General features: G+C 35.5%; 1 protein-coding gene and 1 pseudogene across 10 annotated transcripts in view; one reads left to right on the plus strand and one right to left on the minus strand.

Annotated features, from left to right (window-relative positions):
• Positions 1 to 27,320, minus strand: part of Map4k3 (mitogen-activated protein kinase kinase kinase kinase 3) — a 149,142-nt gene that overhangs the window by 15,326 nt on the left and 106,496 nt on the right. For 4 of the 10 annotated variants that reach the window (XR_011372508.1, XM_070025428.1, XM_070025433.1 and 1 more), the window contains 14 exons: positions 26,976 to 27,008; positions 23,519 to 23,557; positions 23,239 to 23,292; positions 20,695 to 20,737; positions 18,969 to 19,128; positions 18,188 to 18,220; positions 17,718 to 17,830; positions 16,072 to 16,113; positions 13,939 to 14,023; positions 12,246 to 12,325; positions 10,836 to 10,896; positions 10,642 to 10,759; positions 4,552 to 4,610; positions 2,783 to 2,886 (listed from right to left, as the gene is read on the minus strand). Coding sequence is in view for 9 of the 10 variants with exons in the window: in XM_070025428.1 (XP_069881529.1) it covers positions 2,783 to 2,886; positions 4,552 to 4,610; positions 10,642 to 10,759; positions 10,836 to 10,896; positions 12,246 to 12,325; positions 13,939 to 14,023; positions 16,072 to 16,113; positions 17,718 to 17,830; positions 18,188 to 18,220; positions 18,969 to 19,128; positions 20,695 to 20,737; positions 23,239 to 23,292; positions 23,519 to 23,557; positions 26,976 to 27,008 (1,024 nt within the window). In the remaining variant the exon portion in view is untranslated. The remainder of the gene's footprint in view (positions 1 to 2,782; positions 2,887 to 4,551; positions 4,611 to 10,641; positions 10,760 to 10,835; positions 10,897 to 12,245; positions 12,326 to 13,938; positions 14,024 to 16,071; positions 16,114 to 17,717; positions 17,831 to 18,187; positions 18,221 to 18,968; positions 19,129 to 20,694; positions 20,738 to 23,238; positions 23,293 to 23,518; positions 23,558 to 26,975; positions 27,009 to 27,320) is intronic. The other 6 variants (XM_070025436.1, XM_070025430.1, XM_070025429.1 and 3 more) reach the window with 3 other exon arrangements.
• On the plus strand, positions 771 to 1,955 carry LOC138829221 (thioredoxin domain-containing protein 9-like; annotated as a pseudogene).

Consider the following 27,320-nt stretch of genomic DNA (forward strand, 5'->3'; position numbering starts at 1 on the left):
AAAGTAATAGGGGCTTATAACTTAGTGAATTTAAAGAGGTCTTGCAGGAGACCCAGACCTGTCCCCAGCAAAAAATATGAGGCCCTGTTCAAAAAGTAATTGAAACAAAAAGGGGATGGGGATGTGTGTGGTTCAAGTAGTATTACAACTGCTTTGAAGGCATTAGGATCTGAGTTTGAACTCCAGTACCACCAAATACATATAATAGCTATGGGTGGGTTAATTATTAAGCTTTGTATGTCAAAGTCTGTATTCCCTTATTCATGCTCTTGGCATTTAAATTCCTTTAATAGAGAAGGAGCCTTTCATTACAGATGAGGAGAAATGATTTAACTTATCAGATGACATATAGTCATTATCACTAAAGCTTAATCAGTCAATCAGTATATGTGAATAACTGATATAAAATTGTTTTACATTTTACAGAAGTTAGGAAGGAAAGAAATCAGGACCCAACTAAAGTAGATTAAAAAAAAAAAGAAAGGAAGAAGAGAGGGCAGGCAGGTAGAAAGACTAAACTCCATAGACTTTACCACTCCTCATTTAGGGTAAGGTATCCTTTTGTTAAATAAGCAAGAACCAAGAGGAGCTGAGAATAAAACTCTTTTGTCACATATAGGCTGCATTTACTAGCTCTGCTACAGAAAATGCATAATGCTATTTTCCCTTCAGCTTTCAGTTTAAAGAATTTGTCTCAGCCTCTTGAGCTGCTGCCCCCTCACTCCCTGGACACCTAGAACTCAGTACCAAAGCTGACCAGTACCATAAGAATGGAAGGTGATGCATCTGTTGACATTTTCAAAAGTCCTGGAAAACCAGTTGCTTCAAACTACCAAAGTGCTAGATCATTTGGATTCTGAAATTAAGAAACTGGATCAGATGGATGAAGATGAACTGGAGTGCTTCAAAGAAAAGAGACTTGTGGCACTAAGGAAAGCTCAACATCAGAAACAAGAATGACTTTCTAAAGGACATGGTGAACACAGAGAAATCCCTAGTCAGAGAGACTTTTTTCAAGAAGTCTGAGAGTAAAAAAATAGTTTGCCATTTCTACAGAGACTCTACATCCAGTTGCAAAATACTAACAGACATTTGGTGATACTTTTTTTCTTTTTTGGGTCCAGTCATGGGGCCTGACCTCTGGGCCTGGGCGCTGTCCCTCAGCTCCTCAGCTCAAGACTAGCGCTCTACCACTTGAGCCACAGCGCCACTTCTGGCTTTTTTCTTTTTGCTTATGTGGTGCTGAGGAATTGAACCCAAGGCCTCATGCATGCAAGGCAAATGTTCTACCACTGAGCCACCTTCCCAGCCCCTTTGGTGATACTTTCTAAGAGACATCTTGAAACCAAATTTTTGAAGCTGAATGTGGAAAAAGCACCATTCCTTTGTGAAATTGCATATCAAAGTCATTCCCACACTAGCACTTGCAAAAGACGGGAAGACACAAGATTATGTAGTTGGATTTACTGACGTAGGAAATACAGATGACTTCACCACAGAAAATTTAGAATGGAGGCTTGACTGTTCTGATATATTTTTTTTTTTTTTTTTGTTGGTCGTGGGACTTGAACTCTGGGCCTGGGTGCTGTCCCTGAACTCTTCAGCTCAAGGCAAGCGCTCTACTACTTGAGCCACAGAGCCACTGTTCTGATATTCTTAATTACAGTGGAAATTTAATGGAGCCACCATTTCAAGGCGAAAGAAATTTGGGACAAACTTCACAAAGTTGGAAAAGAAAACTATCCAAGGAAAGAAATATGACTCAGACTATGATGATGACTAGAGCTCAACTGCACACTGCCTGTTTATTTCTGCTTACATGTAAATGTTTTGTAAATTCCACTAATTTCAATACACTGATCATCAAATACTAATATTCTGGAGTTTTATACACTGAACATCATCTTTATTGTCTGGGAAGCCATCATATTTAATTGATGGAAATTGGAGTTAAAAAAAAAAGAATTTGTCTCAGTCAATTTATTGGTGAAATTATTATCTCAATGTTTCAAGTTTTTGAAACCTTTCATCTCTAGTTTCAGTTCAGTTTGAGGTTAATATTAATATGAAAACTTGAAGATTTTTAAGTAACAGAAGTCAATACTTTAAACATACTAGCTCAATGTTACAAAGTTTAGTGATAGTTTGACTTCAATTTCTACAGAGGGATCAAATGCTCATAAAATAAGAACATGTAACCCATATATACACAGCAAAGAAGTCAGACCTAAAATTCATCTCTTATTTCCTTGATGTACTTAAGCTGGTACTTCATACGTTTTAAAAGGTTATCTTTAAAGTTTATAAAGAAACCAAAGCAAAAAGCCTCTAACCCAAAAATATCCATAGGAAGAACTGGGCAAAGTTAGTGCGCGTGCGCACGTGCGTGCGTGCGTGCGTGCGTGTCTGTGTGTGTGTGTGTGTGTGTGTGTGTCCCAAACAAATCATTTCCTCCTCCTCACTGGTTATCCTTTGAGGCACTAATCTAGAGATTGTTGCTCTGCTTTGATAGAACAGGTGAAAGCAGAGAAGATATTTCCAACACACTCTTTTTTTGGTATTAGGATTCCACCTCCTTACTGATATACCCTTGAAATATTTCTCTAGTTTCTCTAAACTTTGCTGGATGAACTGAGTTTATAACATATGAGTAGACTTTTCACCAGACTGCCACAGAATTTCAAATCATTAAATTATCTTGAAAATCAACTGAAAGCATGTTTTCTTCTAAAGAACAGAAAAGCTGACAAGTTTGTACACTAAGGCTGATTTTCCTGCTTACCTTAATTAACATAAATTTCTGCATTGGTTCAACCCACTCTAACAGAACAATGCTCGTCTGAAGTGCCCCACATAGGTATTTATGGCCTGTGTAAGGATTTCTCACTGTCAAGGCAAAAAAGTAAACATGAGTTCTCCTCCACGTAACAGTTGCATGTTCAAAAAACGAAAAGAAAGCAGATTGTTATTTCAACTTTAATTAGATAGAAGGGTAAAAAGAAGCACTATCATCACTTAAAGCAATTTTATTGCGTGCACACAGGAACCTGTTTTTGCTCTACGGCTGAGGGTCAGGAAGGACTAGGTTCATCATAGCAGGGCAGTTAGCTGAGGATGCACCATTCTTAAGAAAGGGGTCAGAGTAAATTGACAAATTGACAGGACACATTCAGGTATTTTACAGAAGGCAGGAACACTCAGAAGCAATAATGCTCTGGGTCTAGGATATTTGTCTATGCCTCCCTCCTCCTTTATTAAACTCCTCTGGTCACTTTGAAAATATTACAGATCTTAATGGAATCCTACAATAAAAATACATAAGTAATAAAATTCAATCACCTCAGAGTTTAGGTTTTTCTCACGCTTAAGATGTAAAGTAAATATAGTTGAAATGAAAATGAAACTGTGGAAAAGGTTAGCAGCAGTAAAGTTCACAAACTTCACATAGGTTTGAATAGTACAGGGAAAAGAGACAGGGAACAGCAAAATTACCTAGTACATCCCTCCCCTCGCAAAAAAAAAATCAACACAGGAGATTAAGGTTCCTCTCTTCATGCAGAGCCATCTTAGACAGGTAGATGTTTTTTAGCCGTTACCCAAATCACTGTGTCTAAATTCAATGTGGTCATCCCCCTTTGCCCCAAAGCAGCAGTTCTTACTTCCCATGAATGTCACATAGCCATTCTGGGTTCAAGGTTTCAGTTGTTTCTCCCATTTTCCCCTTCCTTTCTCTTCCTGTTGACACTACTAAAGCTCTGGACCTTCCTTGCTGACAGTGAATAAAGTTCATGTCACAGTCTAATAGCTCACACAAATCTACCAATCTTTGTACAACCTTATCCAGCTATACTGTAATATTCAGCAGGTATTTATTTACTTTATGCTTTATTTCACATGCTTATGCCATTTCTTTGTTGGAAATCCCCTCCATCCATTCATAAATTCTTTGGAGACCTAGCCCAAATGCCATCTTCAGTTATGTTAAGAGTTCTTTGCACATTCTATCTGCTGGTATAGTAACAATATACTTGCTTCCTTTTACAACACTAGCAACTTAAAGGAAGGAAACTAGAAAACAGAAAACAGAAACACTAGAGGAAAGCAATTTAGTCTAAGGGCATGTGCACAGACAGATGATCACCATTATATTACAATCACGAGGTTTCACACACTAAAGGAAGGGGTACCTGATGAATGAATGCAGTGTCACAGCATTACTAAGCACAGTCAAAAGTAAGAGCCAGACACTTTTGAGAATACAATGTGATAAAGTGCTAAAACTTTAAAAAGCATATTACTTTCTCCATTTATCCAGTCAACAAATTACTTTCTAAACACCGGCTATGTGCAAGGTGCTATATCAGGCTTACTCTATGTAGGGATGCAGTGCTCAAGAAATGTGTTTTACTTAAGGAGAAAAGAAACTAGTCCTGGCAGAATGTCTTCAGGCATATTGTTTAAAAGCTCTATGAAGCTTAAAATGAGCCTCACTGGGATTCTTCAGTCACTCTACAAAATAGGAGAGCTACTTGGCACTGCACGTTTACTTACCAACACAACACTTCTGACACCACTTGGTTTCGGGGATTTTTGCTGAAACAGCAAATTTCCTAAATGTGAATGAAAAAGAGTATTTAACAAATGTAGGCAAACAGTATATGACACAGATGTTGTTGCCAATCAGCAGCGAAAGGATGAGTTAAAATTTGATGCTGATATGTGTTTCTAATGCATTTATAAGATTATTTCTTTGTTGCTTTGTATGTCCCTCCCCCACAGTGTAACCCCCGCTTTCACTATATTTGATGTCAGTATAACATGTGGAGGAGATGGGGACAAACAAGTCGTTTAAGGATTCAGGGGGACCTGTTGCAACAATGAGAAGTACAAAATGTCATGTCAAAACCAGCTTTACAATTTCGGTGTGGGGGGGGAGGGGGGTATAATCGGGTGGGGGGAGGGGGGTAAAATTGGGTGGGGGGAGGGGGGAGGCGGGGAAGGGAAGTGAAGGGTAAACAAAGGAGGAGGCTGCAATGCTTGGTAAGAAATGTATGCATTATCCTGCCCATGTAATTGTAGCCCCTCTGTACAGTATGTTCTCAAATAAAATAAAATACAATTTAAAAAAAAATTTGATGCTGATAATTCACATATATTAAAAATAATATTATACTGGATCATTTTCTTGCATCCCCAATTTCAAATAGATTAAGGATTTAAATAGTTAAAAAACCTACAAAGTATTTAGAATACAGAATACCATAACCATAGGTCTCTTTTTAAATGCAAAAATAAGCCAGAAATATAATTAGCTTTAACTAATTAGTTTTATTCCTTCCCCTCATCTGGTGCATCTCTAGTGGAGTTCAATTAGTTCAGTCTATAATTTTGGTTCACCAAAAGACACCACCAAAAAAGTGAAGGTAAGTAAAAACTTGGCAGAAGGTATTTTTAGCACATCTAATAAATTTATACTGCACGAATGACAAGTATTGCATGTTTCTGGTCATATATAAAAACAAAGAAATCAAGGATGACAGAAGAGTATTAGAGGGACTAGGAAGTTAGGAAGTAAGGTGGACATGAGTAGAAGGTGAGTGAACGGGAATGCAGAATAGTTCAGGGATTTTCATTAGTACATAAATAGTATTAATAAATATAAAAATTAATAGAAAATGTGTAGTATATTTGTGTGTTAAAGGACTCAAAATAGGCTTGTAAATTTTCCACATGCTTGGATCTATAAGTCAGGCAATGAGTACATTTCTTTTTGAATAGTGTCACTCCTCATTCTCTCCTATAGTTTTCCCCTCCCTACCCCCCACGAGTTGAATACAGTAGTTCATTTTTTTTCTTTTTTTTCGTCAGTCGTGGGGCCTGAACTCTGGGCTTGGGTGCTGTCCTTCAGCTCTTCATCTCAAGGCTAGTGCTTTACTGCTTTAGCCATAGCGCCACTTCTAGCTTTTTCTGCTTATGTGGTAATGAGGAATCATGCATGCATGCAAGGCAAGCACTCTACCACTGAGCCACCTTCCCAGCCCCCAGTAGTTCATTTTCAACACCATTAAAATTTAACAGATACTCATTTAAAATTATTTTTAAAAACTATACTTTGCTGGACACTGGTGGCTCACACTTGTAATCCTAGCTCCTCAGGAAGCTGAAATCTTAGATCATAGTTTGAAGCCAGTCCAGACAGGTGAGACTCTCAACTCCAATTAAGCACCAAAAAAAGTCAGAAGTATAGCTGTGGCTCAAGTGGTAGAGAACTAACCTTGAGCACAAGAAGCTCAGCAATAGTATCCAGGCCCTGAATTCAAGCCCCAGGACTGGCAACAAAAAATAAACGAACCTAAAAACCCTTTCCCAATGTCATTTATAATGAAATGAACATAATGAAGACTCCTCGTTCTGTAAAATTCAGATCAAGCTTTTTTATTGCTATATACATACTTAAATTTCTTTTAATTATAAAAAAGTACCAAATATTAGATGTTGATTCTTTGTACTGTTTAAGATCAGAATTGAACAATTCTATATAAAATTGTATTGTACAGCATGCATGTGACACTCAGTTTAGTTCCAAATAAGTTTAGAAGAACATCTGGATGGATGTTCTTGTCACTGTAGAACAAAATAATAACCAAGCACATATAACATTGTGGTGCTATAATTTTAACATTTGGTGCATTTTTAGAGATGGCAATTTTATATTTATAAAAGTCTGTAATAATCATACTGAGTCCTTACTAAGTGCTACGCACTTTACAGTTCTGTGTCACTAAACATGTTCAAGAGTTCTGAGCGGTAAGTCATGCCTTCCATGAGGCTGAGATTGATGCTTAAGTCCTTATACTATGTAATTTAGAGAGCAAAATCTGCTATTCTAGTGTGTCAGTCTATCCAAGTCTGTCCACTGATCAGCCTATTTACTGTTCAGCAATTCAACTTTGAAAAAAAAATCTACTTTCTTCCTTTTTAGGTTAATTTAAATAAGGACTATTCTGAGTTTGCAAAGTAAATTGCTAGAAAATTGTTAGCATTTCTAAGTGCTGTCTGTGAGAACTGGTTTTCTTGGTACTATGATACATAAATAAGGGGACAAAAATTACTCAGATGCTGTGTCCTAAGTAGCAATAATAATTCTGATTAAAACACTTTACTTTTCTATTTTATTAACCATACATAAAGAAAAGCTGTGAATTTCTATAAATTATAGTTTTAATTAAGAAAATGTCCCCATAGCTTAATCAAAGGACCTTGACCAAAGTATGTTTCAGAATTTTAAGTATTGGAATATAGCTCCTCTTAGATTTCCACTGGCAACAGGATTCAACTTGTGAACTTTTTTCCTAACTCCTGAACCTAACTTACAGCTTTTTCTTTTGCACCAGTGTTCACTCCTACCATCTTAGCAACTCAGGAGGCTGAGACCTAGAGGATCAATGTTCAAAGCCAGCCTGGGCAGAAAAGCCCACAAGACTCTTTCTAAAAATAACTAGCAAAAAGTTGGCTAGATGCATAGTCTAAATGGTAGAACACCAGCTGCAATGCAAGAAAGGTGAGCAAACTTAAGGTCTTGAGTTCAAGCCCCAGTACCAGACATACACACACACACACACAAGCCTTGTTATACAGTCCAAGCTGGCTTCAAACTCAAGATCCTTTCTGCCTTTGTCTCCCAAGTGCTATAATTATAGGGTTGCACCACACCAGGCTAACTTACAGTGTAAGTTACTGGCCTTGTCAAAACCTGAGGGGATTAATTGACTGACAGGGTCTTAAGGACCATAGGAAAAATACTGTATGGATCAGAAAAATCAACTAGTAAGTATGGCTTAGAATTAAAAATGAAAAGCCGGGGTCAGTGGCTCATGCCTATAATCCTAGCTACTCAGGAGGCTGAGATGTGAGGATCACAGTTCAAAGCCAGCCTAGGAAGGAAAGTCCATGAGATTCTTATCTCCAAATAAACCACCAGAAAACTGGAAGTGGTGCTGTAGCTCAAGTAGTAGAGTGCTAGTCTTGAGCTAGAGCTGAGGGACAGTGCCCAGGCCCAGAGTTCAAGCCCCATGATTGACCAAAAAAAAGAATTAAAAATGAAGTCACTGAAAATCTAGCTGTGGGAAACCCACTGTAATACTGTAAAAAAAAAAAAAAGTAGTAATGTTCTGTTGTGACTTACAGATTGCCTTAAATTTAATTATGATTTTACAAAAGGCAATAAAATTAATGTTATCAGCATCCAATCTCTGGGAATACTAAATTAGTTAAGCAATTTAGCATTATATTTAATGTAGGGTATTTTAAATACATTATAGGCATAGATCAATTTACTACGTCCATTACTGGTGACAACTGGTTCAATTTTGTAATAGCCTACTAGGTGCCACATACCAGATAGGTACTTTACATATATAATTTCAAAAAACCCTACATGGTAAGAATTCTGATTGCATTTAATAGATGAATTTCCTCAAAGTATTTATATAATTTTAAATTAAAATCAACTTAAGATTTCAAAGCGTATGCTTTGCTACAGAAGTGTTATAATTGGGTACAATGAGTACCTGTTTTCAGAATGACTACCATGAGATTCTCTGTCTTCAGAACTAGGAGATCTTCAATCTACAGAAGCTTAAGGTAGGCTCCAGGTATGGGTGAAGGAATGATAACAATACATACACAGTATTACCAGGCTAAGGTGTTTTTAGATTTCCTGCCACTTAGTGACAGAATTAATAGAGTTTATGACTAAGAGATTTTATGTCTGTTATCCTAGCTATTTGGAAGGCAGAGATAGGAAAACTGTTGTTCAAGGCCAGAATAGGCAAAAATTTACCAGAGATCCTATTTGAAAAATAAACTAAAAACCAGAAGGGACACAGCTCAAGTAGTACAGCACTTGGCTAATAAGTAGAACCGAATTCAATGTCCAGTACTGCAAAACAAACAAAAATATCCTTTGTGAAAGTGGCACTGTGGCTCAAATGGTAGAGCGCTTACCTTGGGCTGAAGAACTCACAGACAGAGCCCAAGCCCAGAGTTCAAGCCCCACAACCAAAAAAAAAAAATTTTTTTTTGTAGTAACTAGTTACTTGATAATGAAACTTTAGAATGAGTTATTTGTGGGCATTACAAATACTATCAGCTATAACAAAATCTCTGAAATATGTGAAAGGTGAGTACCCATACAGGGGAAAATCCTACTATATGGAAATTACTTAAGGGAAAGGCAGTATCTTATTAAGCTCTGTCCCTTCTGTATAAAGGACACTTCATATGCATTTTGTGTATTATGTAAACTTTGGAAGAACTAAAGATAGCTAAAAATAAAAGCATATGCATGCAAAATGTTTTGTTTTCCCATTTTTTACATAAAAAGAGTCTCTATTTGCATTCAAGTTTGTGTCTCATACTTCTTGTAGACACTCATTTACATTTGAAAGCTTGGTGTGTGTTTTTTGTGATCTAAGGATTTTGGATTATCAAAGTAGAAAGTTTGATACAGAAGTTGGATAGATAAGCCAGACAAACAGCGGTACAAAGTATAGCTGGGAGAAAAATAAGGGCAGATGATCCCTAGGGGAAGAAAACAGTTCCCAAGGCTGGTACAACACCCTTAACTCCAAATTCAGCTATTATATAACAACATATAATAAAGTTTGTAATTACAGCTCATAGTAATCATAAAATGTCCAATTAAGTTTGATATAATCTATTTTAAAATAGTATACAGTTTTGAATGAGTTAATAAAAGGTTACTTTTCAAAAAGTTTTTTATAGTGGGACTAAGGGTGAACTAAAATATCAGTGATACTACACTATGTTGGAAATGTACTATACAACTTGGGAGGCAGGGGGGTTGGGGGAAAACTGGGAGAGAATGAGGGAGGGTATGATACTGTTCAAAAAGAAATGTACTCATTACCTGACTTATGTAATTATAACCCCTTTGTACATCATCTTTACAATAAAAATTAAAAACAAAACAAAGATTTTTGTGTACAAACGGGCAAATATTAGCTATACTGCAAACTCAGTAATTGAGAACAGATTCTCATGGTACTTGAAAGCAAAGGTTTACATCATTTACAACTAATTTGTAAAGGAAGAACGGTTGTCTCATAATATTTTGCACAATACAATTTAAATTTTATTTATGACTCAGAAGACCTTTAGAAAACAAGAGGATCAGTATTATAATAAACAAAAGAGCATAATTAAAATGCCAAAAAATACAAAAGCAAAACTCTTTTAACTTCTAAGTAATTATCTCCAAATGCAAAAAATTCATTCAATAAATCATTCAATTTTCTAGCCTTAGAAATTGTACTTGAAAATTCATTTTATTCAAATTAACAAATGAATGTTAAGAGCAAGGGCATTATAGAAAATGTAAAATTACAGGAAAAAATAGCTCTATAAGGAAAAGATAATTTAAAAATTCAGAGAGAAAATGTTTAATGTAATTGGAAAGCATAAAGTAGAATAATTTTAGAACAAGAATATGGTAAATCCTAGCTAAAATAAATTACTTATGCTTTTCATTATACATGATTTGCTCTTTCACTTCTCCTAGCTATAGGTATTAGAATGAATTATCTCTAAGCATGAAAGCAGAACTAAATGCAGAGTTACCTTGGCAGTATTCTGTCAGGGAGTTTGTGTGCTGGAATAGCAACAGGCAACTTTTGCATTTGTCTTGCATAATCAAACAGCCCAGGCAAATTATGAGAATAAAGCTGGGAAGCTTTGCCTGTAAGAAAATAAATAATATAAGAGCTAATAACAAGTAATAACAACTATTAATATAAAAAAACTAGAAGACTTACCAGATATTGATAGCAAGCAGTTGTTCATTACATACAACCATGTACATCTTCGAGGGAATAGCTGGTTAAAAAAATACCCAAAGTTTACAAGGATTAATATATCACAGTGATGTAAATATGTACACATTAGTCATGTAAGTTGTCTTATCAGTGGGCCAATTCTTTAGAAAACAACTTATTGTAACAGAAATTAATTTTGTGACGTATTTTAAACAAGGTAATACATATAATATTTATGTGAAAGGAAAAAAATGGCAATATAATTTCAGTCTAAAACATTGTAGGATTAGTTCAAGTTGCTCTTATAGTGAAGACCATCTAACCCCAAACTATGAAGAAAATTTCCAAAAACATGTATTCATTTGTTTTGGTTTTGGGGTTGGCTCTTCTGTGTATTCCCTCTACAATATATTTATCTAGGCACATGTGCATACATGGAAGATACAGAAAAAGTATTGTGGTGTTGTGGAACACAGGACAGAAAAACTTAAGGAAGGAGGAGAGAAAAAAGCTGAGAAAATATGGTAACTCATTGACAATGAAGGATACATACACATGCAAAGACAGAATTCATTAGTGAAATTAGCATGTTAGAACTGGGAAGCACCTCTGGAAAGATGAAAGTGGTTAGTATTCAGGCCAACGAAAAGGACATCAATATGCTTTAAAGAAAGAAAATAACTGCCTAACAAATAGTAAGGTTTATATAGTTATTAATATCCTTATCATTAACATTTCTGCAGGTTGTCTTGAGTTTTTGGCTCCTGGTACTAAATGTGAAAAGTTCCCTCTGGATTATGATGATCAAAAATGTCCTCAATACAATTATTCCAAACCCTACCAGTTCTTCTCTATTTCTGACCACACTCAACACTTCTTTGCCTACTGGCCACAGTCTCTAGTCTCATCCATTTGCTTATAGATCTTTTTAAAACAGAACTATGATAATTAACATGATACACAGAGCTCTGGGATTTGGTATTTCCTACCTATCCTACCCAACTCTATCTGTTGTTACAGCTCTAGGCTCCAGTCAAATTGTCCAATCATTCCTCTTCACACTGCACATGCTATTTTATAAGGCTCACTCATCTGTCCTATTTTTCTGATTGTCATTTAAGTTCTATCTTAAACACCTCTCTTTTATCTCCTCACAAGAGGTGACATCTAACTCATTTTTAGCATGACACCTAACCCTGAGCACTGTTGTTACTCAGCACTATTGTCATTGTGTTATCTGCTTTCCCCAGAACATGAGCTTCTCAAGGGTGAAAACTAGTCCTGTGAATGTAGTAAACAGATCATACTCCAGGAAAGTTTTGTGAGTAAGAAGCCCAGTTAGTACAAGTGAAATATAGAAACTTAAAAATAAAAAGATTAAGAAATATACAAAAACACAAAGTAACATACCTGTTCCATTGACGTTTCATGAAGTTCATTAAGATTAAGAGTATAAATCCCTTCTTCGGCACCAAATATTAAGTACTGATCTAAAGTAGCAAAGTATTTCATTACTGATTTCAGTAAGTTTTAATGGATTTATATGCTTTAAAATTACATAAAATGTGACAACCATTGAAAAAGTACTGCAAACATTTCTAATGTAAAGAAGAGATTAAATATTTTATTTATTTATTTTTATTCTTTTTGTCTGTCATGGGGCTTGAACTCTGGGCCAAGGCACTGTCCCTCAGCTCTTCAGCTCGAGGCTAGGGCTTTACCACTTTAGCCACAGTGCCACTTCTGGCTTTTTTTGCTTATGTGGTGCTGAGGAATCAAACCCAGGCAAGCATTCTACTACTGAGCCACCTTCCCAGCCCCTGAAATTGAATATTTTAGATTCATAAGTTGAGTAACATGGGAAGTATTAGCTTCAAAGCAGTGAAGAAAAGATCCTCGTCAAGGGGTCTTCTACAGAGAGATAAGACAGACTTTTCACTTACCAGAGGGAACTGGTGTCTGGCAATCACTGAAGACAGAATGTTGTATAACTAACATACACAACATAAATGATGAACAGCTAATACAGATTCAATATATTTTTATATCTGGGTCTGGTGGCTTGTGCCTGTAATTCTAACTACTCAGGAGGCTGAGTTCTGAGGATCGAGGTTCAAAGCCAGCCTTGGTAAATAAGTGCATGAATCTCTTACCTATAATTAACCACCAAAAAGCTGGAAGGGGAGCTGTGGCCCAAGTGGTAGAACACAAGCTGTGAGCAAAAAAAGCTCATAGTCAGTGCCCAGGTCCTGAGTTCAAGCCCCAGTACCAGCACAAATACTAAAAGAAATTATAGAGTATAATTTTTTCTAGCTCTTATTATTTTCATTATTATTATTAGCATTCACATAAAAACCCAGGATCTCATTATTACTTGTTAAGAAGTTAAATAAAACTCAGTCCCTACTAGGTTGGTTTTTATCATAGAAGGTCACAGAAGACTAGCAATGGCCCTGTCAACACTTTTTCAGTATATTAAGAGCTTCTCCATGTTAGACTAAAGTATGTGGAGAACAACGTAGAATGTCAAGAGAATTCTTAAACTTCCAAGCATTTCAGATGAGTATAGGTATTTAATAGAGACTTATGGACAGACAGGACTAGATTTAAACTGAAGCTGTCTACTGAAAACTGGCTGTGAAAGAATGAATCTGAGTATCAATTTCTTAACTGCAATGAAAGCATCTGTCCTGGAGCTTAGACAGGATTACGTATATGTTCTTATTAACACACACACAAGAAATTTCTATGTCTCTGTATTAATCTATACAGATAACTAAATATTCAGATACAGTATAACAAAAACACAGATTCCTGCTTAAGTGCCTGATTTGGGGCTATTAGCAAAAGAGTGTTTAATGTGCATGGTTTATTATGTTGACATGGGACTATAGTGAAACTCTAATGCCATGTACCTCTGTAAACACTGAAGATAGTACTGAGAAACATCCTTCAGTTATTTTTTGAATTTTACCTTAAGATTTAACAATAACTTTTTTTTTATTCCTCCAGAAAGATATCCAGAAAATGAGTAAGTTCAAATGTTCTCATAGTCCCAGTTGAAGAAAAATTACAGAGAACAGATAATAACCCATGGTACTACCTCTTGTATCTGGGTTTATCCATGATGATGCACAGTGAATTTTCAAGGGACACCCATTAAAAACCTTTGAAAAACATGCACCCATCTAGGAAAACAAAGAATAAGCAATGTGAAACCGTGTCAAGCAATGGTCCTTACTATATGAAATATGTAATTATTTTCTAGTTTATTAAAGGAGATTACAGAAACCATACTGAAATTAAGATCATTTTTAAATTTATAGAAATAAACACATTAAATCAGTCACTGATTTGACTTTTTATTCCCCTCCCTTACTATCAACTTTTTGGTAGCATAAAGTTTACAGATGCAACAAAAAGCTTACTTGAGAGAAAGAAGGAAAAAAAATGAGCATTATTATTTTACTCATTTCAACTAACAAAGCAGTAGCAATAATCAAGTCTGCATAATATTTTGCTTATAATAATGCCACTTACATTTCTGCTATCAGAACCATTATAAAATTCTAACAAGAATCTCTACAGAAGTTAGAAATGTTTCTTATTTGGTTTTATGAAAAAGATGGCATTTATCATTGAGTTTCATAGTATAAAGTGAAAGAGGTATGCTTCTACCTCCAAATATGCACAATCTGATTGTTTATATTACTCATTAAAAATCTCTACTTTTCATGCTATTAATGTACTGAGCCCACTTAAAAAATCATTCAGGTAACTAAAACGTAGTATCATTCATTTGAACTATATATTACATTAAACTTTTAATTATGAAAATTATCATTTTGATTAAATACTCCTTATTTCTTACGGACAACTTGAGACAAAAATATTTGGCCAGGGGGACCCTATGTATTTGTCACACTGTCCTAAAATAAAGGTGCATTAGGCATCATCTCAGCAGCTACATTTTTTTTCACATTTACAGAGTAACAGGCTGAGAACCCAGCACTAGTTGTTGATGTGAAGGGTTAAAAATATTACCATAAAACAAGTCTTACACTAACATTTTAAAGATCATCAACATTACAAGAATAGAGAGTTTACAGCTGTTAGACACAATAGTGAGTAGTCAGTAACACTATAGGGAATAGCTGTGGTACACTCTGCAGAAGCCACTTTAGAATTGAAGGCAGTAAACAGAGATGCACTCAATGAGATTCCTCTGACTACCACAGTCAAAGGACACAAAATTTTAGATAAGAATAAATTTAGGAGATCTATTGTACACTACAGTAATTAATGTACAATGAAATGTGATGAAAATTTGGTTACAACAGAAGATTTTAAGTGTTATAGATATTAAAAAGACAAAAACAAACAATCCAAGCACTGATGGCTTACGCCTTATTCTTACTACTCTGGAGGCTGAGATCTGAGGATTGTAGTTCAAAGCTTTCCTGGCTGTTATCTCCAATAAGCTACTCAGAAATAGCTGGAACTGGTGCTGTGGCTCAAGTGGTAGAGCTCTATCCTTGAGCAAAAAGAAGGTCAGAGGCAGTGCCCATGCCCACAGTTCAAACCAAGGACTGGCAAAAACAAAAACAAAAACCACCCCCAAAACTAGATGTGGTAATGCGTATGTAAAGCTGCACATATATCTCAAAATACATGTGTGGCTCTTAAATATAAGTAAAAAAGTCAAAGTAAGAAAAAAGACATCATGATCTAATTTAAAAACAAACAACTAATACCATACTAGATTGTACTATATAGGACATCTAAGTTCTTGCTAGAGTTGAGTGGAATTTTGTCATCTTAGTGGCCAAAATCTTTGGGTCTCAGTTTTATAAATGGGCTAAATGAGGCCTGATATTCCATTGATGTTCCTTGAGTTCAAAATTGTAGGTCTTCAATAACTGAAAACATGTTAGAAAATGTTATCTATATTTTGTACTTCCTAGAGTATTTTTGTGGTTTTTCCACATTTCTTACAAAATAGTAGCCAAATAAAATATTAACAAAACTTGAAATTATGGAGCTTTAAAGTGTGTAATTTATTTTTTGGATAGATATATGATAGATTAACCAAAATTAAAATTAGCATTCTTACAGATTTTTTTCAATAATAATACAGATTATTTAAATGAGGTAAAAAAATCTAACCAAATATACACATCAAAGCAATTACTTGTCACTACACTTAGTTTGAAAATATTTGCTATTTAATACTTACATGCACTTTAGGTGTTGGGGGAAGACCATTACTAATAGGCTTCTAAAAAATAAACAAATACATGATTGTGATTTTTTGTCATGAATGTACTGTATTTCAAGTATTTATTTAAATAAACCACATGAATACACTATTCTTAGAAGAAAAATGCAGATAATTCTTTGGTCTTCTATTTCCTATAATACTTCTAAAGTCTGTCACACTTCCAAAGTCTATTTCCTACTTTCTAGTACTTGAAAAATGTCCTTTCCCAAACCAGTTTGCTGTGCATACTTTCTTTAGGTAATTACATAATTTTGTATGTGTGTGTGATATTGCAGACTTAGAGCTTTTCAAGAGCTCTAACACAGGAGCCACACTACCCATCCAATTTAAAAAATATATATATATATGTACACATATGTACATTTACAGACATATACCTACATATATGTGTATATATTCATGCATCTCTCTCTCTCTATATATATGCATGCATTTATATACCTTGACACCTTGAGCTTTTTTTTGTTTTGTTTTGTGGTGTTCGGATCCAACCCAGAGCCTCTTGAATGCAAGGCAGGAATACTACAAATAGATATATCCCAGCTAGTAAGGCTTTTAAGAACTACTTTTCCATTAGTAGGAACAATAGTAAGTTATTTTTTGAACAATTAAAAGAATATTGTTAAATTGATCTAAATAGTTTAAACAAGAAAAAACTATTAATCAAGTCTATCATAGCAAATACATCTTGTAAAGATTTAAGTAATTGTAACTAATACAGTAAACTGTTGATACAGTAATTAACAGATATAGTTTCAAGAGATGGGTGCCATTGGCTCATGCCTGTAATCCTAGCTACTTAGGAGGCTGAGATCTGAGGACTGAGACTTGAAGCCAGCCCAGGAAAGTCACTGAGGCTTTTCTAAATAACCACCGAAATGCCAGAAGTGGCGGTGTGGCAAAAGAAGCTCAGGGACAATACATAGGTGCAGAGTTCAAGCCTCAAGACTGGCAAAATAAAATAAAATAAAATAAAAAATAAATAAAATAGTAGTTAAAAAAAAAAAGCAGAGGGGGGGGGGAGGACACGGCTGGGCAAGGAGTGTCAGTGGCTCACGCCTGTAATTCTAGCTAGTCAGGAGGCTGGGATCTGAGAATCATGGTTCGAATCTAGCCTGGGCAGTAAAGTCCCCATGAGACTCTTACCTTCAATTAATCACTCAAAAAAATCGGAAGTGGTAGCCGGGCGCTGGTGGCTCACGCCTGTAATCCTAGCTACTCAGGAGGCTGAGATCTGAGGATCGCGGTTCAAAGCCAGCCCGGGCAGGAGAGACCGTGAGACTCCTATCTCCAATAAACCACCAGAAAACCGGAAGTGGCGCTGTAGCTCAAGTGGTAGAGCGCTCGCCTTGAGCTGAAGAGCTGAAGGACAGCGCCCAGGCCCAGAGTTCAAGCCCCACGACCGACAAAAAAAAAAAAAAAAAAAAATCGGAAGTGGTGCTGTGGCTCAAAGTGGTAGAGCACTAGCCTTGAGCAAAAAGAGCTCAGGAAGAGCGTGCTGACTTCAAGTCCCATGATGGACAAAAAAATCCCCCCACAAAACATAACAAAAAAAAAGCCACAAAAAAAGCAAACAGGAGTTTATAAATATCAATACCTACTGGTACATCTTTCTTCTCTTTTCTTGAAGAGTTTGTGCCTCTATGTTCATTCTGTTGCTGATATAATGATCCATCTCGCTCACCATTTAACTGGAAGGAGTTCATTCCATTTCCTTCAATAAGATGCATTAAAATATATTGAGAAATTACTCATTCTTGTTAATACAATTATCAAGTAGAAAAGAAAAAAATAATTCTGACAGTATGTTCTTTGAGAGAACAATTAGAATCTTTAGTCCTGATAAAGTCATATATATATATATATATATATATATGTATGTATGTTCACACACATATATATGTACACATATATACATTTTGCTATTTAAACCTTTATTTCTAGTATATTAGGAAATTGTAAATACAGGTTATTCTATGTATGTAATTGTTTTCATTAAAGACAAAAATTAAACACTGAATTCATAACTACTTTCAGGAAAGGGACAATTTATATTACATATAATACCTACCAAGAAATGTTAGCTGGTCTTTTTCTAATTTTTCTGTTGGAAAAGACAGAGGAAACTTTACAGTGTTTCAAACAGCACCTTCTAGTACTAATTTGAATGCAATACTTATAATGACAATCCTTCTTCTAAAACTGGTAAAGTGAAATAAAGAGTTAAAGTATCCTCTTTCTTTTCTTAAACAGAAATAGCCTAGAACATAAATGCTTCTCATTTGGTCATAAGCTTAATTTCTATTGCTTTTACACTACTATAGCTAAATAGGAATTGGTATAAACCAGTCTTCACAAGAGGGAAGACTAATATAAAATAACAAAAAGCAAGACTGAGTTATGGGGAATCTTGTCATTAAAAGCATTTTTAGCTGGGTGCTGGTGGCTCAAGCCTGGAATTCTAATTACTAGGAGGCTGAGTCTGAGGATCAAGGTTCAAAGCCATCCTGGGCAGGAAAGTCTCCAATTAACCACCAGAAAGCCAGAAGTGGCACTGTGGCTCAAAGTGGTAGAGTGCTACCCTTTAGTGAAAAAGTTCAGGGACAGCACCCATGTCTTGAGTTCAATCACCATGACCAATTAAAAAAAGCATTTGAACCATGAGACAAAAATCAAGAGAACACCTCTGTAGTCATTGTTACTGTTCTCTCCTTCCTCACATCTCTGTAGTTATTGTTCCTGTTCTCTCCTTCCTCAAAGTAATTTCAAAGCATCTCTAGAAAGATTTCTATCACTTTTTCCACATAGTGTGAACACTGGGCAACATATCTGACTTTACCCTCCATCATTACCTAAAGCAACAGGCTTCTGTGGGGGTAATCTGGGAGGTGGTGGCCTAGGTGGGACTTGGGAGGGTTTAGCTGGGCTCCCAGCTGAGGGACATCTCTTGATTGTTCCTTGATTTTCATCCTCAGTAGAATGAATTTCCTGTGGTATGAAGATGGACTTAGGCTGGAGTAATACAGAAAGGCAACCAATGATTAAACATGAAATTATTTTTAGGAAATAAGTATTAGAATCACAGTTTTAAGTTGACTCAATTATCACACTCAGGCAACCTTAACATATTTTAAAAATATCCTAAAAATGTTCCCCTATCCTGCCAAAAAAAAAGAAGAAAAACATACCAAACAAAATGGGGTGGTAAAGGGATTTTATAATTCTAACAGAACTTCTAATTTCTTTACTGGTTTCTCACAAGTTTTCCCAAATAATACATCCAAGATAAGGGATAATGGGGTGGTAAAGGGATTTTATAATTCTAACAGAACTTCTAATTTCTTTACTGGTTTCTCACAAGTTTTCCCAAATAATACATCCAAGATAAGGGATAGCACCCAGGCATAGACACATACATGCATAAAACCCTAAAGTATTTATAATTATCTTCTGAAATTAGATATCTATGATGATAAATTACTAAGTTACTATCATTTATCCATACTACCAGTTAATGGTAGATTGTAAAAAATAATTTATTTTGTGGTGCTAATATTGAAGCTTGAACTGAGGGCCTGCACACAATCCCTTAGCTTTTTTGTTCAGAACTGGAGTTCTGCCACAAATAACTTAAGCCACAATTCTACTTTCAGCTTTTCTGGTGGTTAATTAGAGGTAAGAGTCTCATGATCTTTCCAAGGTAGCTTTGAATATCAATCCTTAGATATGAACGTCTTGTGTAGCTAGAATCAGAGGCATGAGTCACCTGTGTCTGGCTAAGAAAAAAAAAATTCTTGGGCTGGGAAGGTGGCTTAGTGGTAGAGCGTTTGTCTTGCATGCATGAGACCCTGGGTTCGATTCCACATAAGCAAAAAGAAAAAAGCCGGAAATGGTACTGTGGCTCAAGTGGTAGACCGCTAGCCTTGAGCTGAAGAGCTGAGGGACATCGCCCAGGCCCAGAGTTCCAGCCCCACGACCAGACCCCCCCAAAAAAAAAATTCTTAAGAGAATTTGATGGCTGGGTGCTGGTGGCTCACATCTGTAATCCTAGCTACTCAGGAGGCTGAGATCTGAGGATTGGGGTTCAAAGCCAGCCCAGACAGGAAAGTTTGCAAGGTTCTTATCTCCAATTAACCACCAGAAAACTGATGAAGCACTGTGGCTCAAGTGGTAGAGCACTAGCCTTGAGCTGAAGAGCTCAGGGACAGTGCCCAGAACAGAGTTCAAGCCCTACTACTTACAAAAAAGAGAGAGAGAGAGAGAGAGAGAGAGAGAGAGAGAGAGAGAGAGAGAGAGAGAGAGAGAGAGAATTTGAGTTTGCAATCCAAGTGAAATAACATTAACCCAATAATGTCATTGTTCTTAGAGATACATTTCTAGAATATATTACACAGAATGAATGGTAATGGCAAGATGAGTATTTTTAAAAAGAAAATAATCAAAATGTTCTTATATTAAAGTTATCAGTTTTGTAATTTGTAGATTGTCAATGAAAATAAACTAGAGTAATACGTAACAGACTGTTAACAAGGAAGAAAAATAATTCACACAGAATTCAAATAGAAGAAATTTGTCTACCTTTGGTGGTAAAGGTGGTGGGACTTTTGATTTCATGGTTGAACTAAAAACACAAAATGATCACAAAAAGATTAGAATCAGAACTCTTCATTTTATAAATAAATCATTGAAACCTACTTTCTGCAATGGTATAGAAGAAAAGCCTGCAAAAATAAGTACCATGTTCTAAGTTCTAAATTCTTTTCCCAAAATACTGAAATGTCCAAATTACATTAAATTATTCAGAAATAACTGGACTGCATTGGAAGGCAATGTCTAATGGCTTCTTGGTTTCAAGTACTAAAATATAATTAGAACTAGAAAAGATGGCTATAATACCAATTTATTTCAATTAAAAGCTAAGTAAGAAGCAGCAGTTGATTTGGGAGAAAATTATTACAACAAAAATAAATCACACTGTATAGTTCCATTTTTGCTACTGTTAGAAATGAAGTTATATGACAAAGCTTATCAGAAATGATTTCTGAGACTTTTGTTTTCTTGTGGAGCTAGGGAATTTTGTTCTTTGAAATATAGGCAATATTTGAATTAAGCTAAGATCCATTGCAACTCATGATTTTTTAAAATGGTACTAGGGTTTAAACTCAGGACCACGAGTTTGTCTGGCAAGCCTACTACTTCTGAGCCACATTTTTCCTTTATGAGATGGGACTTCACTTTTTCCTGATGTGAGCACTTGCAATATGATTCTCCTCCTTTTTGCTTCCCATCATAGTTGGGATGCAGATGTGAGCCAACATGCTTAGCTTCTTACACCTAAGTATGTATGTGAGTATGGGCAGGGGGGGGAGAAGGGAGAGGGGTCTCACAAACTTTTTAACCAAGGGCTAAATCTTAGGCTTCTAAGTAGCTAGGATTGTGTGAGCCACTTGTGCCAATGAATCAGTTTTAGAAATAAAAAAACTAAAAGATGATTAAGGACTGGAGGTGTGGTTTAAGTGGTAGAATACCTGCCCAACAAGTACAAGTCCAGGGTTCAAATTGTAGTACTAGACACTTCCCCTTCCTTTCCATCTTCCAAAGATAATTAAGCACAAATCTTTTAAATAAGGATATTGAGATCTAGGATAGGTTAAGTGACATGAGTCAGTATAAAATTATGAGGTGGGAGGAAAGACCTAAGACCTAGCATTACTCAGGTGCTCCTGTCTACCTTGAAATTCCATCCTTCAAAAACAAAAAAATGCCACGCACTGGTGGCTCACGCCTGTAATCCTAGCTACTCAGGAGACTGAGATCTGAGGATCACAGTTCAAAGCCAGCCCCGGCAGGAAAGTCTGTGAAACTCTTATCTCCAATAAACCACCAGAAAACTGGAAGTGGCACTGTAGTTCAAATGGTAGAGCGCTAGCCTTGAGCTGAAGAGCTGAGGGACAGTGCTCAGGCCCAGAGTTCAAGGCCCATGACCGACCAAAAAAAAAAAAAAAATCTCCCCAAACTGCTAAAACCTAAACTGACATAACACACACATAAGAAATATTTGAACCTTTAAAAATACATTTATATTCAAAGTATTGTTTATCTGAAGCATGTAAAATGAAATTTAATCAAGCATTAAGATTCTTTCTAGTTATAATAATAATTAGGGCAGCTATCAATTACTGACTAAATTACAATTACAAATTTTTTGTTAGTGCCAAGTGTGGTAGTACATTGCTGTAATTCCAGTATGGGGAAGGTTGAGGCAGGAGGCTCTTGAGTTTGAAGTCAGACTGAGCTGCAAAGCAAAACTTTACCTCAAAAACCACAAAAATATCCAAGCTGTCATGGTTCATACTTATAATCCTACTTAGGAAGCTAAGGTTGGGAAGATCATAGTTTGAACCCAGCCTGGAAAAAAAAGTTCCTAAGACTCAACTAATAAAAACTAGGTGTGCTGGCATGCACTTGTCTTCTTCCTAGCTATGTGGGAAGCATAAATAGGAGGACACAGTCCAGGTCAGTCTAGGCAAAAAGTAAGACCTATTGAAAAAATTATAGAAGCAAAAAGGGCTGAAAGCTCAGGTAATACAGCATGCCTGCCTAGCACACTCAAACCCCAATATTGCTAAAAATGTAAGAAAAAAATATTAATTAGTTTTATTTTTTTCAACAGTCTATACTACTGGCTATATTAGTAACTGAATTATGTCTCCAACAATATTTGCATGTTAAAGTTCTAATGCCCAAGGCTTTTCAGGAAGTAAGTAATGCTAAATGAGAGAATAATGGGAAGGGTCAAACCTCCATAGAACTGATGGGCTTTTGAGAAAAGATTGCCCTTGGCCTCCTGCTGTGTACACACATAACACAGCTATTAGGTTGCTACTATCAGGAATCAAATCAGCTGGCAACCTACAGTGAGAATTTCCCAACCTCTGGAATGATAAAAAAAAAAAAAACTTTTGTTTGTTACCAGAGTACAATTTGACTAATACAACTAAAATAGAAAAGAGACAAGAAGCTGGGCTATTGGGTTAGCATATTAAAATCATCATCATTAAGTTTATGGGACTTATGAATTGGGGTCAAATCTTTTTGACAAAAACAGAAAACAGAACTTACTGTTTAGAATCATCATCTTCCCCTTCTTCATCATCTAAATGTGCCACATGTCCTCTAAAGAAAAAGGATAACATCACTGTTATTAAATAGACTTCACCCAAACAACTGAGCAATTCTAGAGATGCAGGAAGATTACTACAGGACAGAATTTTATGTGTTTCTCTTTCTGGAATAGATTGAGAATTAAAACAAATGAAACAATCATATATGGTTGAGAAAGGACAAACGATTTTAAACCTGTGACATACAGAGTTTTAAGCTTAACAAAAACTAAAATTACCGTTGATGTAATTCTTCTTCAACAGATTTCAGAAGACTCCTTAAAAAAATAGGAAAACACAAAAAATAGCAAATATAAGCAACAAAAATTAATATGTATATTTGTCATTTTAACCTTAGTCATGATTGTTTATATTACTTTTTCTTATTATTAATTGAAAAATTACAACCATAATCAACTCTGTGCCATAAAAATCAAGTTATATTTATTAAGTTTGCCTTTATATATGTATTCTAAATAAACAAAATATATTCTACTTTTTCAATTGGAAAATACCAATTCAAACAAAAGACAACTGACCATGAAATGTCACAACAGTACCCACAAAACAATAATGGCAGTGTCACAGCCAGGGCTTTTCTAGGATTCAAATGTACCTCGAACATTATACCTAACACCTAAAATTCTACTATCTTTTTCTTAAAATAAGGCGACAACACTCTGGGGAAAAAATCATGCTCTCAGGCAATCCTACAGAATGGAACTTAACATGTTGGATCTCTGCGGAAGCATGCATGCATGTGATGTGAATACATGAATGCAGTAGCACTTTGCTTTCACAGAGGACACTCACTTACCTGAGGATTTGTTCTCCAGTGGTGCACTGGCAAACACATTTACACTTTTGGGAGACTAAGCCTGTATCAGACCAGGTGTGAGGATTTTACCATTAGGAACAGTCTATAAAACTTTAGTTTCAGGAATGTAAGAGAGCACTTAGGACATTCCTGAAGTTCTGTTATTTTTCACTGCACTCATGCAGATACCTCCTATGTTACAATCTTCAAACATAAAAATCCAATAGCCACATAGGATACAGACAAATACAGTTATTGATAAATTACTTGGATAAAAGAGTCACTAGAAATTTACTCACCCCTCAAAGTTATAAAGAATTAATTTCTAAACATTTTTGCCTTATAGTACATAATGAGGAAAAAATGTTCTCTGAAATACCTAAACATAAAACTTGAGAAACTAAAAGGCATGTTTATCAACTATGAACAATGAATAGAACAGCTCTTAGCCATCCTGTATTTTATCTAGATCCTGCTTAATAATAATCTGTTTAAAGCAACGAAAGTTACAAATCTGGAATGGTAGATACTATAGAAAAACCATAAATAATTGTAAGTGCCCTTTTCTAGATAGAAAAATTAAGGTAACACACTCTGTTTTCACAAAGGTCTCCCAGGGCCATCTCTAGAAAGGCAGGAGCTTCTGCTCAGCTATAGCACAGGCAAATAAAGACAATTTTTCAAGTAAAGACTGTCTCAACCTTTGAAGGCCACAAGGCTTTAGATAAGACTAAGACTTGAACTAATGAGTTTCAATTTCTTTACTTGTAAAAGAGGAATTATAATAGGATTTATATCAAAGTGTCTGAAGATATAATGAATTAATTGCATACTTGACACCTATTATTGACGAATACCATTTTTTTTAAATTAGCAAATTGTGGTCGAGGGATTCTAGAGGTCTCAGTGCTCCTACTGAGGCTGGGGTTCTAACAAGGTCAAATTGTTTGCATAATACATATCTTTTCTACTCTTATTTCCTATGAGTACATAGTGGAGTTTCCCAGAAGCTAGAAGATATGTGATACAATAAAGGAATAAATGAAATAGAACATGAAAATTTAGTTGTCTTCTAGATAATCAGTGTGAAGGAGATTTGCAAAAAATATAAAACACTGCCATTTTTCTATTATACTAGTTCATGAAGTAACAGCTATATTTCAAAATATATTTCATTAGTGGGACAAAGTTTGTTGTACTGCTTTAGCATATTTGAGATGTAAGAGGACATGGAAAGGAAGGTAGCCATGGCCTAGGAAATCATATAAATCATATACAGTTTTTATTCATTTATCTGTAAATACTTTGCTATAGGATAAAAAGTTTGTTAATGAAGTTTCACAATCCACAGAATGTCTGACTTACTTTTTGAGCTTTGTAAGAGAAAGTAAAATCTGGCTAAATTTGCTAACTGGTCCATAAGATAGGGCTGTGCAAGAAAGAACCTTGTGTTCTCTAGGATACCTGAATTCTTCTGTTAGGAAATTTTAACAAGGTAGAAAACAAAACAAAAATAATAAAACTAAATCATCAAATCTGAAATAAAAATTGTGATAAAAAAGTTAACAATGCAACAATCATGAACACAGATTTAACTAATGTAGTAGGAGAAGTCTAAAGCCACTATTAAGACTGTTACATTTAAGTTAGCTCATGGATCAAATTAGCTTCTAAAACCTTTCAAAATTGATGGACTTTAAACAAGCTGTATATATTTTTGTGACTATATTTAAAAATAAGAAACTATTTCTCTAAGACAGAAGAGCAGTTTTATATTATTCACTTCCCAATATGATCAGTAATTATTTACAGAGTAAAAGCTATAAATAAGGGCAGCTAGTATTTCCTAAGCCTTAATTGTAAAATATTTCACAATTAATCTATTTTATCCTTATTACCTTGAGGCATCCACTATTATAATCACCATTGTACAAAAGACAATGAAAGTAAATTTCTCAGTCAAGTGGGTCACACCAAGAGCCACTTCTGACTGCATATGGCACTTAGTATTACTCTACAGGAAACTATATATTTCACTCTTTTCACTACTGGGCTGTCAGAACTATCTATTTCTATCTTTGCAACTTTTTTTTTTTTTTTTTTCCAGTCCTGGAACTTGAACTCTGGGTCTGGGCAATGTCCTTGAGCTTTTCGGCTCAAGGCAAGTACTCTATCACTTGAGCCACAGCGCTACTTCCTACAACTTGTCTCTACATTAAGAACATCAGACATGAGTTTTCTTTAAAAACAGCATCTTTTTGCTTTTTAAATAAATGGCCAAGAGTTGATCCCAGAAATATAAGAATTGAAAGGAAAAGATGGCAACCTAGTATAGTTAAAACACATGCCTCTTTGTGTGTGTTTCTTGGTCCTGGACCTTGTACTCAGGTCCTGGGCACCGTCCCTGAGCTTTTTACTTAAGACTGGTGCTCCATCACTTGAGCCACGGCTCCATTTCCAGCTTTTTGGTAGTTAATTGGAAACAGGAGTCTCATGGGCTTTCCTGCCCAGATTGGCTTTGAATAGCAATTCTCAGATCTCAGCCTCCTCAAGTGTACCTAGGATTATAGGCATGAGCCATTGGTGTCCAGCAAAAACACATGCCTTCTATTTAAAAAAGTTCCTCTGCAACAATGATAAGTTTGACAGTTTCTGGGTGATCTGGAATAGGTAGAAACCCATCAATGGAAATCTGTCTGCCTGATCACCTATGGAGAAAGCAGGAAATCCTGTGAGTTTTGAAAACACTTTGTCTAGTCACAAGAATAAAGCAGACATATCAATACAGTAAGAGAAGTGCTACATCCATGCTCATGTCACATGTATGTATACACCTATACATAAAACACAGCCAAAGGGCAGACTTTTGGTCAACCTACCTTGCCAATGATTCGTTATATAGAATACAGTTCCTTAAGCAGGGATCCAATTAACCAAAAAATGAAGGTTGGGCAAATTATTAATATTTTACCTAGCCAAAATCACTACATACTATTATATCTAACAATAAAAACCAGACAATGAGAATTGAGGGATCTAGAAAAAGTATATATACTGGTAGGTCATTATATTTTGTATTGTGTTATATAATTATAAATAACTTTTAATTACCCAAAAAAGTTTACAAATTATTCACTCTCACCAAAATTTGGTGGTAAAAAACTAGTGGCTTCGTATTTAGAGAAAATAATATAAAAACTCCATCAGAATTAGTAAAAGAAATT

The sequence above is a fragment of the Dipodomys merriami genome, unplaced genomic scaffold, assembly GCF_024711535.1.
Source record: "Dipodomys merriami isolate MVZ:Mamm:240054 unplaced genomic scaffold, mDipMer1.0.p SCAF_17, whole genome shotgun sequence".
NCBI lineage: Eukaryota > Metazoa > Chordata > Mammalia > Rodentia > Heteromyidae > Dipodomys > Dipodomys merriami.